Raw genomic sequence first — 16,886 nt, forward strand, 5'->3', positions numbered from 1 at the left:
CCGACGTTGGGGCCATTGGAAGTGGCTGTGGGGCCGTGAATGGGTGACAAGAGTGTTGGAGGCCTTCATGTTTTTTGGGGTAATGGAGTCTTTCTGCAGGAAGCCACTGGGGGATAAATTGAGGGCCAGCCATTAGAACTAAGGCAATCTTAACATGAAATCAGATCTACCGTGACAGGCCTCCTGAGATTATTTCGTTACAACTCTTCCAGGGAGCTTTTCAGCAAACAGCAGATCTCCCCCTAAAAAAATGAGCCAGGCTTATGGGTCTTTGGTGCAAGTCTCCTCCTATCTATCTGGTGAGTCCCTGCAGGACCCAGCCTGGGCCCCTCTGAGGTCAGAGGCAGCCCTGCGCCCGGCAGCGGGGATCTGCCTTCTGATGAGGCTCCACAGATTTCCCTGAATGAGGCAATCAAGGCTCGGGAATCCGGGCTGTGGGGTGGATGATCCAAGGATTAGGTAGCTTTGGCTCTGGAATGCAGAACAAAGTTGCAATCCAGCAGACTTCCCTTCCTAATTACACCCGGCTTAGGCTAATTTAATCTGAACCCAGTTAGCCTTCCCTGAAGTGTGGCAAGCCTGGTTGGGGGGCGATGGGAGAGTGAGGGTTACAGGTGGGTCTGAGGGAAAGCCAGGGGGTGCTGTGTACCTTTCTCCCTGCAGCCTCCATCCCAAGGCTTGCAGATGGTCACCCTGGGCAAAATGACTAGAGGGCCGGCACACAGGCTGCTTCCAAAAATTTAATAAATAATGGTTCTTTAAAACTGTATAAACTATAAATTACCATGCAGTCCTTATAATTTAAAATAATTTACAGGTTGAGGTAGGGAGGGGCACCGGAGAGTGTGGAGGGGGGAGCTGGGAGAGGTTGAGGGCTGTCGGGCTGGTCAGGATCTCCTCCCAGCTTTCCTGCTGAGCACACACACGCAGGCCGTGTCGATCCGGATGAACCGCCAGGCTGCCTGCTTGCCATCCATGGTCAGCGCCTTGACGAAGGTGTGGGTCGTGGTACAATATGAGTTCCAGTGCTTCGAGTCGATGCCCCGGCATCCACTGTCGACGGGATTGGGGTCCCGGCACTTGGTCTCAAAAAAGTACTGTTTGAATACACTGTTGTTGATGTTCACCTCTCCCAACACCATCACCTCCTTGCCCTTGATGTCCGTGGCGGTGGCCTTGTCCCCCACCCACACGCTGACACTGTCGCACACGGAGAACTCCCCCCGGTGGAAGACAGGGTGGGACGACGACCGCTTGCTCCTGTGAGTCCTGTTGAAGGGGGCGGCCCCGCCGGCCTCCAAGTCCAGACGCTGAGCGTCCGCGGCCGCAGGTGGGGGCTGGGTGCTAAACAGCACGCGGGGTGAACGCAGGCGCCGCTTTTTAAACAGTTCGGGGTCCACGGTGATCTTGCGGGTCTGCCCTGCCACCCTGGCGGCTATCGCAGCTGCCGGGCTGCTGTGGGCTCTGCGGAGGGCTGTGTCAAGGGAGTGCTGAAGGTTAGTCCAGTGGGCTTGGGGGATGGCGTGTCCTGCTGGGACATTGCTCTGGGTGTGCGCTTCTGCCTGGACGCCGATCCAAAGAGCTGTGATCAGAGTGTAGAACAACATGGACATTACGCTGTGCACCTGGAATGAAACAGAAGTGAGGATTATTCCACCGAGCACTGGGTGTGGGGCAAGGGCAGTTTCTGGGTCCCTCGGAGTTGACCTCCCAAGAGGATGACGAGGAGGTTTCTCCTGGTCGCTAAAAGCAAGGAGACCCTGGAATTGACCATTCAAACTGAGACGCTTCTGAGAGTGAAGGGCGGTGCTACAACAGTTACACTGGGATGACAGGCTTAAACAGGGCTGGCTCCGACAACCTGGGTGTCTGGGCACCCCATCTACAGGGTGCACTTTCCCAGGAAGGGACGGAACCCCTGAAATTCTGCCCAGTGGTGTGGTATGAACTCGGCAGTGCTGGTTACAGAATTCTTTGAGTTCTGTGCCTGCCAGCGAGGCAGCCATGGGCAGGCGGTATGTGTGCACCTGTGTGAAACAGGATGGCTGGGGGGTGAGTCTGACACCTCTCCCAGTGCTGTCTCCTGCCCAACGGCTTGACTCCCCTGGGAAGGCAGTGGGCAGGGCTGCTGGGGACTTGTCTTGAAGCCTCAGCACTGAACACACCCTCTTCAGACAGTAGCACCGGGTCAGCTCTGAGATCTGGTGACTGAAAACCCACGAAGCACCATGTTTGGCAAAAAAAGTGAACATAACTCTGGGACCATCTTAGCCAGTCTATTCAGCCACCAGCCATCTATTCACGTCTATAAATGTGATACTGATAATGGTTTCTCTTGGCGTGAGTGATGTTTTTCAGCCTTTCAAATGCATTCGCTTCTAGTTTCTTATTAGTCTGTGAGTTGGGTTAGGATTTATCATCTCTCTTTCATATGCAAGGAAAGTGATCCACAGAAATTAACTAACAGGCCTACAGCTGCAAACAAAAACTGGACCAGAAATAGAATCCAAACATGACCCCTTACTAAGCCAGTCTACCCTTCCATCCTTCCTTCCTCCCCCACTTTCTCCTTCATTCTTACGTGCGTCTTTTTAAAAATTATTTGATCTTAAGCGAGAGTAGACCAAATGGCATAAGTCATCTGCCCCCACAAGGCACTGCCAGCCCCTCTTAAGCATGTGCCAGATGGGGCTCTGCACTGCACTGCGCTGCTTCCCCGCCAGCAGCCACCCCCAGGCCAACTAGCTGTGAGACTAGCTCTGTTCTTGAGCTCACTTTCGGTGAGCTCCTGTGCACACCTGTACGTGTGTACCAGCCATCACTGGTAGGGTTAGAGGCATCTAACAAAGCTTCCCCAGATCTTCCTGGTAGGGTTAGAGGCATCCTCTAGAGAGGGTGTTAAACTTCCAATTTGATCCCTCTCCCTCTCTCTCCCCACAGGTCATTCTGCTCCCTGCCTGCTCTTCCAGCCTGGCATGGGTACCACTTCCTCCTTGAGGTCTGCTCAGATCACCCCAGCGAAAAGCCATCTCTTCCTGTTCTCAGTTTCAGAAGTGTGTGTGTGTATGTGTGTGTGTCTGTGTGTGTCTCTCTCTGTGTGTGTATGTGTGTGTATGTGTGTGTGTGTGTGTGTATGTGTGTGTGTGTGTGTGTGTTCTCTCCTACTAAATCAGTGTAGTGGAAAGAACTCTGCTCTGTATCTGGAGTGAGGAAATCTTGTTTGGATTCCTAGCCCTGATACTTGTTAGCAGAGGAAAGTCACTTAATCCTCCTGAGCCCTCGTTTCCTCATTGATAAAAAGCAGGCAATAAACACTATTTCACAGGGTTGTTGTTAGGATTAAACAGGTGCTCACACACCTATTTAATTCTGAGTCATTCCAATGTCCTGCGGTCAAGGACTTTTTTTTCTTCCATTGTATTGCTGCTAATTCACTCTCAAAGCACACTCCATACACATCTTTTCCTAGCACATAGGTTTACCTCTGTCAGGCTTCTTCTCAAGACTAATATTTGAGCCTGTCTCGCCACTGGCCGCAAGGTCCCGGAGGGCAGAGCCTGTCTCATCCACCTGCGCACTAGTCACTCCACCCCTTGTCTCCCATGGCGGTTTGTGCATAACCCTGCGGCCTCTCTGCATGCTGTGGATAATCGTTTACACGTCTGTCTCCCTCAGAGCACTTTGGAAGCGGTGCAATATGAATTTACGGGGGCCATGTGCAGTGCCTGGCATGTAGTAGGTCCTCAAACTCTGTAAGGAAAATGAATGAGAGAGTGAATGGGTATGGCCAGAGCAGCTCACCATCTGCCTTCTTTCCACCATGATGCCTGGTTTCTTTTGGATTTTGTGCCTGTGACTACATGCTGCATTCCTAATCTGTTTTAAAGTGATGCATTCTTCTCTGTAATGTGCTTCTATTCAGCTGGAAATAGACAGCTCTTTGGTGTGATACCAAGAATAAAACCACCAAATTCTTTTCTCTCTGGTTACTTGGGAAGATGTTTGTGTTTGCTCCAGTTCTGCAGCCAGCCATGCAGAGGAAGCAGTGACACATCTGACTTTCCGACCATCACTGGTTGTGCTGGCTAATGGTCCTGCAGATAAGTGTCCAGCTGACTAGTCAATTGGCAGCTAATTCAAGCCCTTTGCTTTTGCTCCTTTTCTTGTTTCATTTCTTTCTGCCTCTCAGTACACATTATCTCTCATCAGGTAGATGAAGGGAGAAGAAATGAAATGGAAATTCATCCCTTTATATCCATGTTAGTAACACTTAGAATTTGGATAGGGAAATGACTAAAAGATTAAAATGTAGGGTTTTGATGGTAATAAGGGACATACTGCTCCCTATTTCCAATTACCAGAGGTTCCCACCTCATTCTGGAGTCCCCTCTTTGGTGAGCTCATCCTCTTCTAAGGAGTCAACTGAAGTTTCTGTGCAGTTGATGCCAATGCCAGGATCTCTGGTCCAACTCCTCTTCTGAAAGCCCGTTCTGAATCCCCAGCTTCCTGATGGGCACCTCCCCATGGATGCTGACATTTTAAATGCAAGACATCCAGAACAAAAATCTTTGTTCTCATAATCCTCACTAGGATTCTCCCCTTCCTCCTCTTTACTCAACAGAAGCTGCCCCATTTGGGGCCACCTGACGATTTATGAATTAGTTCCACAGCTACTGTCTCTTGTGAGCATCTCTCCCCATCCTCCTAAACATGTTTCTCTGCATTTCCTTTTTCTGTTACTGGAGCCACCATTCCTTCATTCACCAGCTCCAAGCCTCAACTCATGACTGGACTCTTCTCTTTCCTCTTTGACCTCCATCCAGCCCTTTTTGTCTGCTTCAGTAGCATCTTTTTTTTTATTATTTGTATTTTAAAAAATTTTTATTGGAGTATAGTTGGTTTACAATGTTGTGTTAGTTTCAGGTGTACAGCAAAGTGAATCAGTTATACATATAGCCACTCTTTTCTTTTTTTTTTAGTAGTATCTCTTGAAACTATACTTTCTAGTCTCACCTCTATGTTTCTATTCTCACCTCTATGTTCCTGGTTCAGGTCATGGAACAGTCTCCCAGCTGATGTCCTGTGCCCTCATCTGTCTTCTCCCAATGCCTACCATCTCTGGCTGCCCCATTTAACTTCTTAAAGAAGTGCTCTGATCATATCACCCTGCTCAAAGGATCCAGTGGTGAGTGGTTGTCTAGTATGCCACTAGGTTGCTCAGCCTGGCAGACAGACCCTGCTCTCCTTCTACTCCCTTCACATATTTTGCATTCCAGGCAAACAGAATTCCTCAGAGGCAGTGCTTCCCCCCTGTTGCCCTCGGTTCAAACTCTTTTGTGCCAGGCATTCTTCCCTCTGTCCCTCTCTGTGTCTTTTCTGCTCTCCACCTCCGCTGGTTAGAGTCCTTCCTGTTGGCTTTAACACCCACCTTAATAGCCGCCTCCACTGGGGAGCTTTTCCTATTTCCAAAGAGATCAGTTCTCTCCCTTCTCCATCTCTAAAAGCATTTCCTTAATGCTCTTTTTTTTTTTTTAAGATTGAGATATAGTAATATATATGTTTATTTATTAATGTATAAAATAGTAAGGTCTGGAAGCATAACTAATAATTACCTTGATTTCGATATAGTGATGAGCATGGATTTTTTGCTATGAAGTGATAAAAAATATCTCTTTTTTGTTTTACATCTTTATTGGAGTATAATTGCTTTACAGTGGTGTGTTAGTTTCTGCTTTATAACAAAGTGAATCAGTTACACATATACTTATGTTCCCATATCTCTTCCCTCTTGCGTCTCCCTCCCTCCCACCCTCCCTATCCCACCCCTCTATGTGGTCACAAAGCACCGAGCTGATCTCCCTGTGCTATGTGTCTGCTTCCCACTAGCTATCTATTTTATGTTTGGTAGTGTATATATGTCCATGCCTCTCTCTCACTTTGTCACAGCTTACCCTTCCCCCTCCCCATATCCTCAAGTCCATTCTCTAGTAGGTCTGTGTCTTTATTCCCGTCTTACCCCTAGGTTCTTCATGACTTTTTTTTTTCCTTAGGTTCCATATATATGTGTTAGCATACGGTATTTGTCTTTCTCTTTCTGACTTACTTCACTCTGTATGACAGATTCTAGGTCCATCCACCTCTTAATGCTCTTTTATGGCAACGTATTCTCCTTTTATCCTCCCCCCTAGAGGGTAAAGTCCCTGGAGGCAGAAACGCATCCTGTCCATCTTTGTCGTGTGCACGTGACCTAGCCCTCGCAGAGAGCTCCACCTCTTAAGAGTCAGTGAGTGTGTAAACAAGTGTCCTCCTTCTGTGTCCCTTAATTTCTCCATCTGAGTGGTAAAGTTTAAGGTGTCTTCCAACTCTGACACTCTTTGGGTTTAAGCAAGTATAAAATTTTCTGTCCTGCCTAGAACTCTGCTGGTTCTACTCAACTGACTACACAGAATTCTTAAAGCCTAATGTGCTACTCCTCATTGCACTGTCCAGATAACCTGTGGTACCTGGTGGCATTTGATCACAGTGGAGGTTTGCATCGTGGAGAGATTGTTTTATTATTTCATTGAGATTTTAAAATGTTGCAAATATATCTCTCATTTGGGTCTTAGAGTAAAAGGTTTTTTTTTTAAATCGACTTACTCATAACAGAATGCCCCTAAAATCTTTAAAAAAAAAAAAGTCTTTGGTTTAAAAATCATGAGTGGATAAGAAAGAAAAGAAAAATTAGTGTGTTTTCTATTCTAGTAATTGAAAGCACAAAGCACTGTCTACAAAAGAACATTCTCTCCTTGACGTGAACCAGGGGAGGAGTTTTATTTATTTTTTAAAACAACCTTTGAAGCCTTTCTTCTGAAGAGATGACAGTCCTCGCTGGGGCTTCACTAAGCAGAGACCTGTGAGCGGAATGATTAGCTGGGGAAGATGCAGTTAGGAGCTCACATGATGGAACATGTTCTGTTTAACGTGTGAATGTTCTGTGTTTGTTCTGCTCCCACCAGAATGGAAGATAAATGACTAAAAGTTGAGGGACCCGTCAGGGGCCTTTTATCCATCTACTCAAGGTCCGCCCAGCTTTCTTCACCCTCTCCCAGGCCGAAGGTACATTCTGTGGCTTTCCAGTGGTTCACACACTCCAGTAATAAGAGGAGTTTCCTGCACCAGGTGAATGATTTCACACAGGTTCTGGCCTCACCTGAATAGGTGATGAAGCTGCTGGGCAGAGCTAAACAACTGGTCCACCTCTGTGGCCAGGACAGCTGATGGCGCTGGGGGGCTCGGCGACCGTGCCTTTGGAGGTGCATTGTAGAGGGAGAGAGAGAATTCCTACCTTGGCGGGAGGAGTGTCGAGAGAGAGCTGTTAGTGATTTTCAGGCTAGAGATTAGATCAGCGAACCAGGGTCACTAAGCGTTAGTAGAAGAGGAAATCCTCATGACTGAGGAAATCCAGCCTCCTCCTCCATCTCACTCGCCACATTACGAGTGCGGGTCAGGAATCGTTTCTTGTTTTATACTTGGCCTCCACTTGCAACGTAAACTGGCTGCTGTCTTCAGCCTGGGACTCAGTTGGGTGTTGGGGCCTGCGTGGAGTGAGCTTCCCAGGGAGAAATCCCTGAGGCTGCAGCGCAGAAAGGCACTGACAGAATAAACTCCAGCTCCTCTGCAAGTATCTCCCAGGCTGAATTTATTATGGGGAAGCATGAACTGGAAGGGACATCAGAGTTGATCAAGGGCAGAGGTTCAGTGCATTAGAGTCACCTGGAGGGCTTGTTAAACCACAGACTGCCAAGCCCACCCCCAGAGTTTCTGATTCAGTAGGTCTGGGGTGGGGCCCGAAAATCTGCATTTCCCACAAGTTCCCAGGTGATACTGATGCTGCTGGTTTGGACACCACATTTTGAGAACCACTCATCGAGTCCAGTCCTTGAACCTTAGAGAGGAGAGAAATGGGCCTTGGAGAGGCTCAGCGACCTGGGGTTATGCAGCTAGTGAGTGGCAGGCTCTGCATGTGGGCGCTTGGCATTGCTCAGCCTCAGCTGCTCTAGAGGCGATAGGCCTGAGGCCACACACGGACTGTAATTGATGGGCCCTGGGCTGCGTTTACTCAACCTCCAACATCAAAATGAAAATTCTGTTCAACAGGTTGTGAGTTTAACCATCCTGAAGCCATAAATCCAGATTCCAGGGAATAGTTGGACATTTAATTGTTTTATATCTTGTTTATCGGGTTTCTAGACATCATGCAGACTTGATCCAAAAGCACTTAAAATGCCCACGATAGAAACATGCAGCCAGAAAGCACTAGCAGGTACAGGCACCTGTGGATTTATTCTCTACTCCAGGATGGAATGGAAACAGAATCTACTGGTCTGAATCCTTAGAGACACATCTTAAAATGAATGAGGAGAGATCATAATTACATCACGATCAATTTAATTGTCTCATTACCCATCACAACAAACCTAGCAGGTGGGTCTTATTCTTCCCATTTTAAGGAAGAGGAAACAGAGACGGTAATAGTAAATAACTTGACCACAGGCAGAAGCCTGGTGGAAGTGGAACTCACCCCTGTCTTCAGACCTGGAGCTCTCCCCACCCTCCACTCCACGGCCAAGGGCATGAAGAGTGATCAGGGACCTTCAATCTCATAAGATCACCTGCTCAGACAGACCAGGAGCTGTGTGGAGGGTCTGACTGGCACTGTCTATTTGAGACCCTGTGTTCTGTTCCTTCAGAGGTGTGTGGCTCAGACTCTTATCGTGTCCTTGGAAGCCATGGGGCCAGCCTGAGAGCATGGGCGATGTCCTCTCCAGATGAGCTAGGAGGGCCACATGTGCTGGGTCACTAGGAGCCACCCGGGTCCCTGCTGATTGACAGCTGGCACTGATGCCCCATCCTCAGCCTGGGGCTCATTTCCAGTTGTCCTGGCAGCTCTAGAGCTAGGAATCTTGGTGAGACAGATGCCTCTCGGGTGCTTACCTCAGTGTGGCCAGACAGAAAGCTGCTCCCTTGGAAAAGCTGTTATTGGGCCCAGACGCTGAGCTGAGCTTGGGTCCAGCATGCCATCCAGCCCCTTGGACTGCACGACCCCGGGCCAGGACTCTGTGAGAGGAGAGAGCTGGCATTAGATCGGCTCTTTACTACGTTCTCTAGCGGACGGGTAGCTGTGTCCCAAGCAGGAGGGGAGGGAGGGGCCAACACAACAAACCCTGTTTTCTTTCTTTCTTTTTTTAAAAAATTAATTAATTAATTTACTTATTTTGGTTGCATTGGGTCTTTGTTGCTGCGCGCGGGCTTTCTCTAGTTGTGGCAAGCGGGGGCTACTCTTTGTTGTGGTGCATGGGCTTCTTACTGCGGTGGCTTCTCTTGTTGCAGAGCACGGGCTCTAGGCACGCGAGCTCAGTAGTTGTGGCACGTGGGCTCAGTAGTTGTGGCTCGTGGGCTCTAGAGCACAGGCTCAGTAGTTGTGGCGCATGGGCTTAGTTGCTCCGTGGCATGTGGGATCTTCCCGGGCCAGGGCTTGAATCCATGTCCCCTGCATTGGCAGGTGGATTCTTAACCACTGCGCCACCAGGGATGTCCCAAACCCTGTTTTCTTGAGTGTTGGGACTTTACCAGCATCAGGACCAAAGGAGAAGACAGAGCTCAGCTACCAAAATTGCCAGGGGCCTGAACTTGCACAGACCTGCGGCAGCACCTGCCTCTCACTCTTGTGCCAGAGCTCTTGGTTTCTGCCTGGACACAGTCTATGGCTGATCTTACACGCAGTGTCGGTGCTTCTAGTCCCACATCAGAGTCCTGCTCTAGCAGGCCCCTAATCCAGGATTGAAATGGAATTATTCTGTACATTATACCCACAGATACAGTAGACCCAACTCTGGACCAGCATAACTAAGGTAAATTACTCAGAAGAAAAAGTCCTGACAATTGAGAACATGTTGGTGTTTTGATGAGAATCTAGAACAAGTCATGGTGGCAAAGAAGGCAACCTGACCACTTGATAGATAACAGAGAGCTGTTACAGAACTAGGACGCCAATCTCAGAGTTCAGATTTTAGGAAAGTCACATTTTACGAATCAGGAGCTAGGGAGCTGATGCAATAAGCTGATGCAAAAGTTCTATTCAATTTTAGGTTGTAGTTCCTAGAAGCAATGGTAGGTGTCTGTTCTTTTACTTCTATATGTATATAGAAGTATATGTAGGTGTTTCATTCATTCATTCAACAACATTTCCTGAGCACGTATTTCTACTATGTGCCAAGTACTATCCTAGGTGCTAGGGACCCAGCAGTGAATAAGATCAACAAGGTCTCTGCTTTTGTGGAGTTTATAGTCTTGTGTGAATAAACATCTTCAGATTCTTTACATGCCCTGCAGGTAAGCAGGGTATGAGGATAGAGGGTGATAGCAGGGTGTAGTGAGGGGCCACTGTAGACAGGGTGCTCAGTGGAGAGTTCTCCGAGGAAGTGGCCTTCAAGTTGACATCTGCAGGATGAGAAGGAATGGGGGAGAGAGCATTCCAGGCAGAAGGAACAGCAAGTGCAAAGGCTCTGGGGTAGAAACAAGTCAAAGATGCTGAGCATGTAGGGGAGAGACCAAAGAAATGAGTTGGAGAGGTAGAAAGATGTAGGGAGGAACTATGGTTTTACCCTATGGGCAGTGGGAAGGGAGTGGAAGGCTTTAAGCTAGAGGGTTACGTGACATTTTTTGTGAATGAATGAATGAATGGTTATGTCTATTGCAGAACTTGTCATAGGGTGGGGTAGCTCTCCCACCAAAAAGGTTGTAGAATGACATCTTTATCCTTCCTGTCTAGATTGTCTTTTCAACTCCCAAACCCCTTTTCCCATCATGCCTCTTCCCAGTGGGGGGCTACCCCCACCCCCCATCTTCCTGCAACACCCCCTTTCATCTTGTGCTATGGAAGCAAATGTCAGTGAAGCCACCATGGCCCCCAAGTCCCTGATCACACAGAGGAGCTGGAGGACAAGGAAGTAGAAAGGACCTTGGGTGGTTTTCCTGCTGTTAGAAGTTATGAAATTAAGGACTGAGATGTTACTATTCCTCTTTCTGACCCACTTTACTCAGAATATCATTTTTCCTCTAGAAGTACCAGAAAAACCTACACGTACTCAACTGGGGCTCAGGCCTAGAGATGAACACTTACTCAAACACCCTAAAAAAAGTTAGATTCCGTAGCAAAGACCATTTTCAGGCTCCCTCAGGGTTGGATTGAGCACAGGAGAGGGAGGATAGCAGGTTCCCCACAGCAAGAGGTGAGTATTCTAGGGTCTTGTTGCATCACTCATGGGAAGAGGATCTGGTCCACAAACCCTTCAGCTGGGTGTTTGGACAAACCTGACTGATCACCAGATTGGAATCTACAGAGCTGTGTCCTGGCCCATTTTGCTCTCATTTGTGGGTAAGTTGCCAAGTATCTTTAAACATCTCTGAGGCTTCTCCGTAGAATGAGGAACCAGCAGGGATGATAGCTAAGGTCTCCTCCAGCTCTGATTGCCTGTGATTCTATGGGCATTAGTGTTTCCAGCCTGCATCCTTACTGAGTGCTTAAGGAATGCTTTCCTGCCTGTCCAAACACTGGAATTTATTTATTTCATTAATTAAACACTAAACTTGGAGGCGCTGCACCAGCCACTGTGCTAAGTGCTAGGGAAGCAAAGAAGAATGAGACACAGCTCAACTTCCAAGAGCAAGTAAGCTAGAGGTAAGGAAAGCAAACACATGAATAGCATTTAAAGCACAATATGTTAAGTATGATAGATATCTGACATGATATGGAAAACATAGTGGAGGGAGGAGTTTGTTTTATTTGGCCAGGTTAGCCAGAGACATATGTTCATAGAGGAAGGAACATTTAAGCAGGGCTCTTAAGGATGAATAGGAGAGCATCAGGGAAAAAGGGAAAGGCATCACAGAGCCCCAGAAGTCCAACATGGCTTAAGAGGGAGTCTTGGGGGAGGGTGAGAAAGGTTTGTGATGGGCCTTATACAGTAGCAGGTACTTAGGAGCTTGCAGAGCTCACTGCTGTGACATATCTGCTGACTGTACCTTCCTATGTGACACAAAAGGCCTACACTTTAATCTTTGGGACAATCAGGGAAGTAGGAGTGACTCTCTTTGAAAATATTCTATATATTCCACTGTAAGGCAGGGTGGCCTCCAATCCAGCTGATTAGAAGGAGAGAGAATGTCGATCTAAATCAAACATTCCACAACTCCTAGGCAGACCTGCCTTCTTGGAGGATCAGCTCTAGACCGACCACAGAGGGTTCCCTGGCCATATATCTGCAACCTCTGGGCCAAGCCACTTTTGCATGCCAGGGTCTCCTGCCAACCACATCTAGATGCCTGATTGCTATACTTGAGATCCTGTGTCTTTGGCCTTCTCTTGTTCAGTGTAGGTACAGGTAGTTTACTACTGGAGAGAGCAATTTCCGGCCCAGAATCCTAAAACACTAAGTGATTTTCATAGATATTGTTGTCATTGATTTTAGTCTTATGTTAGTGGAGGTTGGGGCTCTGAAATTAAATCCGATTTAAATATTACCAATTTCTAATGCAAAGATATTAGGAACAAACAACCCAAATGCGTATCTATTCTTAAACTCAGGTGGTAACCACTTAGACAGTTTTCACACTTTTATAAAAGCATGGAAATAAATCTCAGGACAATGTCCTATTCCTTCTTACAGGGCACGAAAGAATGCTATTGAAATCTGGTGTACCCCTTCTAGACCAGGACAATGCTGGCCTGTCCTGGGTCTCAGGCTTTAAAGCAGTATTTCTCAAAGTGAGGTCTACCATAGTACTGGCAATATCTTGGAACTTGTTAGAAATGCAAATTCTTAGGCTCTACCCTAGGCCTAGCAATGCTGAGTGAAACCCAGCAATCCGAGTTTTAATCTCTGCAGGTGATTCTTATGCACATCCAAATTTGAGAATCACTGTTTTGGAGGGTCCCATTCTGGTCCCCTTCCAATTGCAACCTCTCCCTTGGGTGAGGGATCCAGGCCTGAGAGAGAGTGATAACCCAGAGTCAGCCTACTGCTGTGCGGTGCCTGCTTGGCTATAACTTTCCATTTCACGATCATCATTATGTCTAGACCACGCCCCAGAACCCCTGAGCAACCAGACTTGAGTCAGCTAGAGCTAAAGCATCTTCTGAAGACCCCCTGAGGTTAAGCGTGTTTGTATGGCCCTCTCTGTTGACACTTGTCTCAGCCTCCCCTTCACTTTCATATGGTCTCAATGATCTTTTGGTCAATTTCAGAATACAAACTGTTTTGTAAAGCTCCCAAGGTGACCCCAGGCAAAAGCCAGGCCTGAGAATCACAGCTGTACAGGAGGAATGGGAAACTTGACACTGGCTTTGATGAGCTAGCAATTAAGAAAAATTATCAAGAAATAAATATATCTCAGAAAATATAAAGTGCAGGTATGGTCACATCATAGGCAACAAGAAGGTGTGAGAATATAGCTTGCAGACTCTCAGGGGGATATTGCCCCTGTCTCCCCTTCCCACCTCCCCACCCCCAGCAATTGTCTAGATATAATTGACGTTTGTGAGTTGGAAAGTTTTCTTTTTACTCCTGGCATGCCACTTAAAATGTTCTTTGGTGTTGGAGCTATGGTTAGCTTATTATTAAGTCCAATGGTTATTTGCTGACAGTTTTAGTACCAAAAACTGGGGGATGCTTGACCAAAAAGACTTCTTGGACCTCTCATTCCTCGCAGGTGCTGGGACACAACGGCTAGTCCCAAGAGCAGTTTACACCACATCAAAAATGCTAGAGCAGCTGGAGTGAACTGCAGCCTCTTTCCTCCTAGATTCCACCTGCTGGAGTTCTGTGGGCTGGGAAAACTCACTAGAAAGGCTGGGCCTTAAGAACATGTTGCTGAGGGCATAATAATAACTTTTGGTGCTGTCGCTGTGGTTTTCACTGCTGTAACTGTTCCCCTTAATTCTCCCCTCTGTTCTTTCTCTGAGCCTATACACAAAGAAAATTTGAAATCTTTTACATTGAAAGTCTGTTTTCCAAATTTTTAGCCTAACCAGACGTTTTCTAGTATGGAATATGACTGTGGGGTTTGCAACTAGGAGCTTTTTTGGGGGGGAAGAATTCAGTTTGGGCCATTTTGAGATCATTTGATGTGTTTTAACTGTTTAGTTGTTTTGGCACATCTAATAGGAAAATAGCATCTGGCAATAAGGACTTAGGAAGACATTAAGGTTCAGCAAAACCACTATTCTTTTTGAAAGTTTCAATGCTGATAATTCTAAAGTGCCTTGCCACTTTTCTCTAAAATAGAAATGGTCCTGTGGCTCTTTTGGAGATGCCCAGATAAATTACAAACTCTTCCTAGCATTTCCCAGAGAGGCAGCTCAAGGAAGAAGTCATCATGGTATTGACCTTGAGCTTCAGAATCAAAGAGCATTTGCTACAAACGTGCGTGGCCTTCTGGGGTGTGTGGCAGGCCACAATTTGCATGGTATTTACCCGACTGGATTCATGAGCTGTGGATGCATGAGCTGTGCAATGCCAATACCACGGAGAGGTTTTTGTAACGTGGGTAATTACAATGACACGAATGTGGTAGAAGATAAGGCATCTAAACACACAGCAGCCTTCCACTGTAGAGTTGTGGGCAGTACATTTTTGCAAGAATATGCTAGTAAATAACAGTCCTTGTAGTGTAGCCCATCAGCTTAGTCATACTAATGATATATCTGTAATCTACGTTTGAGTGCAAAAAACAATCCAATAGTTTCAAACTCTTCTGCAACCCTAAGAAAACATCTCCTCATTTCCAACTGGCTGATCCTTAAACCACAAGAAAAAGATCCATTTCAGTTCTGCATTGGGCCTTTCCTGACTGTTGTTCTAATACTTGGGACTAAGAGGTATTGAGGGAAAGGGGGACTCTCAGGTTGGTTGGAATCAAAGTTTACATCCAACGATACCAGCGCCTACTGAGGCCCCCAGCCCACTGTAGACCGAGATGCCCACCTGGGACAGAATACATGAGTGGAAACAAAACATTGCCAGTGAATGCTAACTCAGATCCAAGCTCTTTATTCCATTTGTTTTATAGGATTCAATGTCCTCAGCTCTTCTTGAGCTCGCCTTTTCCTCTCAGTGTATGGTATGTTTCCCAAGCAACAGGTCAGGCAATATTACAACACATAAGTCTATAATGCAATTCAGATGTAACTTCAGAAATTAAGACAAGCTAAAGATCCACAGCCCTGAAAAAGACCCGGGAAAAATCCTGGCTAAACACATACACAGTGTTCTAGGGCTTTTAAAATGCAGGCAGTTCATCCTTCCATTAAAGAGGGATAAGGGACAAGCTGTGGGGCTTGAATGTAAAGATCCCAGCAAAAGGTCACCCTTACTCAAAGTGTCCATGAGATGAGGCCATTTCTGTTTTAGCAGCTGGACTTCAATCTTACTGCAAAAACTGCTGCAACCCAACCACCCTGCATCAAAGGAAACATGGATCACAGGTAGCCAGCACCAAACACATCCTGGGGACACCGAGTCCCAAGGGCACGTCAGATGCCATCCTACTCCACACACCCCCCCCCCCTTGGAGTGACAACTCCCTCACTCTTCCGTGCTGACATTTCCTGGCTTGTCTGCTGACTTCACACCCAGAAAATGACTCAAAGTATGAAAGATAACTTGGCCCAGCTTTGCCCAGGCATGCAGCACATGTGAATTCTAGGTAACCAGAGGATTACCTAGATAAGAGCTGGAAATGAAGAATTTATTTCCCTGTGTGTGTTTGTCAGGGGGCTTTGGGCTGTTTTAGCTACTTCCTGTGTGTGCCTTTAACTATCCCAGCCCCAAGTGGGCGCCTACTACACAGGTCATATACGCCTGATGGGGAATGTCGGAATGTCAGCGGGCTGGTTAACTGTAATGAGGGGCTATTTGATGGGCATTTTAAAGCTCACTTTAAAGAGTTTCATCTAGCTCCTTCATTACCCCAGGAGGAAAGATCAGAGGAGATGAAAACCTGCTGTCCTCCTAAAGTCACTTGATTCTCATACAATTATATTTCAGAACATTCTCAAACTTCTAGTGTTTCTTCTTTTAGGCTTTTTTTGACCGTGACATCATGAACAAAAGCAAAACCCTGCACTGGGGAAATTTACTCCAGAGCTAACAAGGAACCCACAGAGTGTATCGTCTCCAGGGACCCAGAACATTGTGGGTAGTTAGAAATTCCAAAGATGAAGACAGACAGTTTTCCCTGCTCCATCACCCCCCGCCCACCCCGCACACACAGAGAAGGAAACCAGACACTCAGCCACTCAAGAGGTAAGTTTAGATGTTTAAGATTCAAAGAAATAAAAACTATTTATTTTAGAATCTCAGTTGTTATTTTACAGAATTATAGGCTGTTAGAGCTGTAAAGAAAGGCTCACTAATGACTCTGCACTTCCCTTGATGGCCACGTCAAACAAGGCCCTGAGGCCTGGGGCTGGTTGCATTTTAGCCCCACCACTTATCAGCTGTGTGACCTTTAGCAAGTGACTTAACCTCTCTGTGCCTCAGTGTCTCCTCTCAAAGGTCAGAATAATTATACCTTCTACCTTGAGTTGTTGAGAGGCTTAAACATAATAAGCATTTAGCCCAGTGGCTGGCACCTAGCTGGTGATACGTAAATGTTAGCTATCCTTATTAATACCGTTAAAGACATTCAGCTATAATCAGGCAGTGGGTTACTGGCAGGCTTGGTGCAGAACAGAAGGCAATGCCTCCTGTCCATCCCATGCCCTGGTCTGGCTGTCTCTGGCGGGAAGAAATCCTGTTTGTGTTACAGTCGTTGTCTGTATTCCAGTCATTTTGGAATGGCTG

General features: G+C 46.8%; 1 protein-coding gene across 7 annotated transcripts in view; it reads right to left on the reverse strand.

Moving 5' to 3' along the window:
* Window positions 1-727: 727 nt before the first annotated feature.
* The window catches only part of NGF (nerve growth factor), a 50,658-nt gene continuing 34,499 nt past the window's right edge, over window positions 728-16,886 (reverse strand). For all 7 annotated transcript variants that reach the window (XM_032633155.1, XM_032633181.1, XM_032633177.1 and 4 more), the window contains exons 2-3: window positions 8,977-9,099; window positions 728-1,625 (exon numbers count right to left, since the gene is read on the reverse strand). In XM_032633155.1, the coding sequence (XP_032489046.1) occupies window positions 888-1,613 (726 nt within the window). In that variant the 5' untranslated portion in view covers window positions 1,614-1,625; window positions 8,977-9,099 and the 3' untranslated portion in view covers window positions 728-887. The remainder of the gene's footprint in view (window positions 1,626-8,976; window positions 9,100-16,886) is intronic.

This window comes from Phocoena sinus, chromosome 1, assembly GCF_008692025.1.
Source record: "Phocoena sinus isolate mPhoSin1 chromosome 1, mPhoSin1.pri, whole genome shotgun sequence".
Classification (NCBI taxonomy): Eukaryota; Metazoa; Chordata; class Mammalia; order Artiodactyla; family Phocoenidae; genus Phocoena; species Phocoena sinus.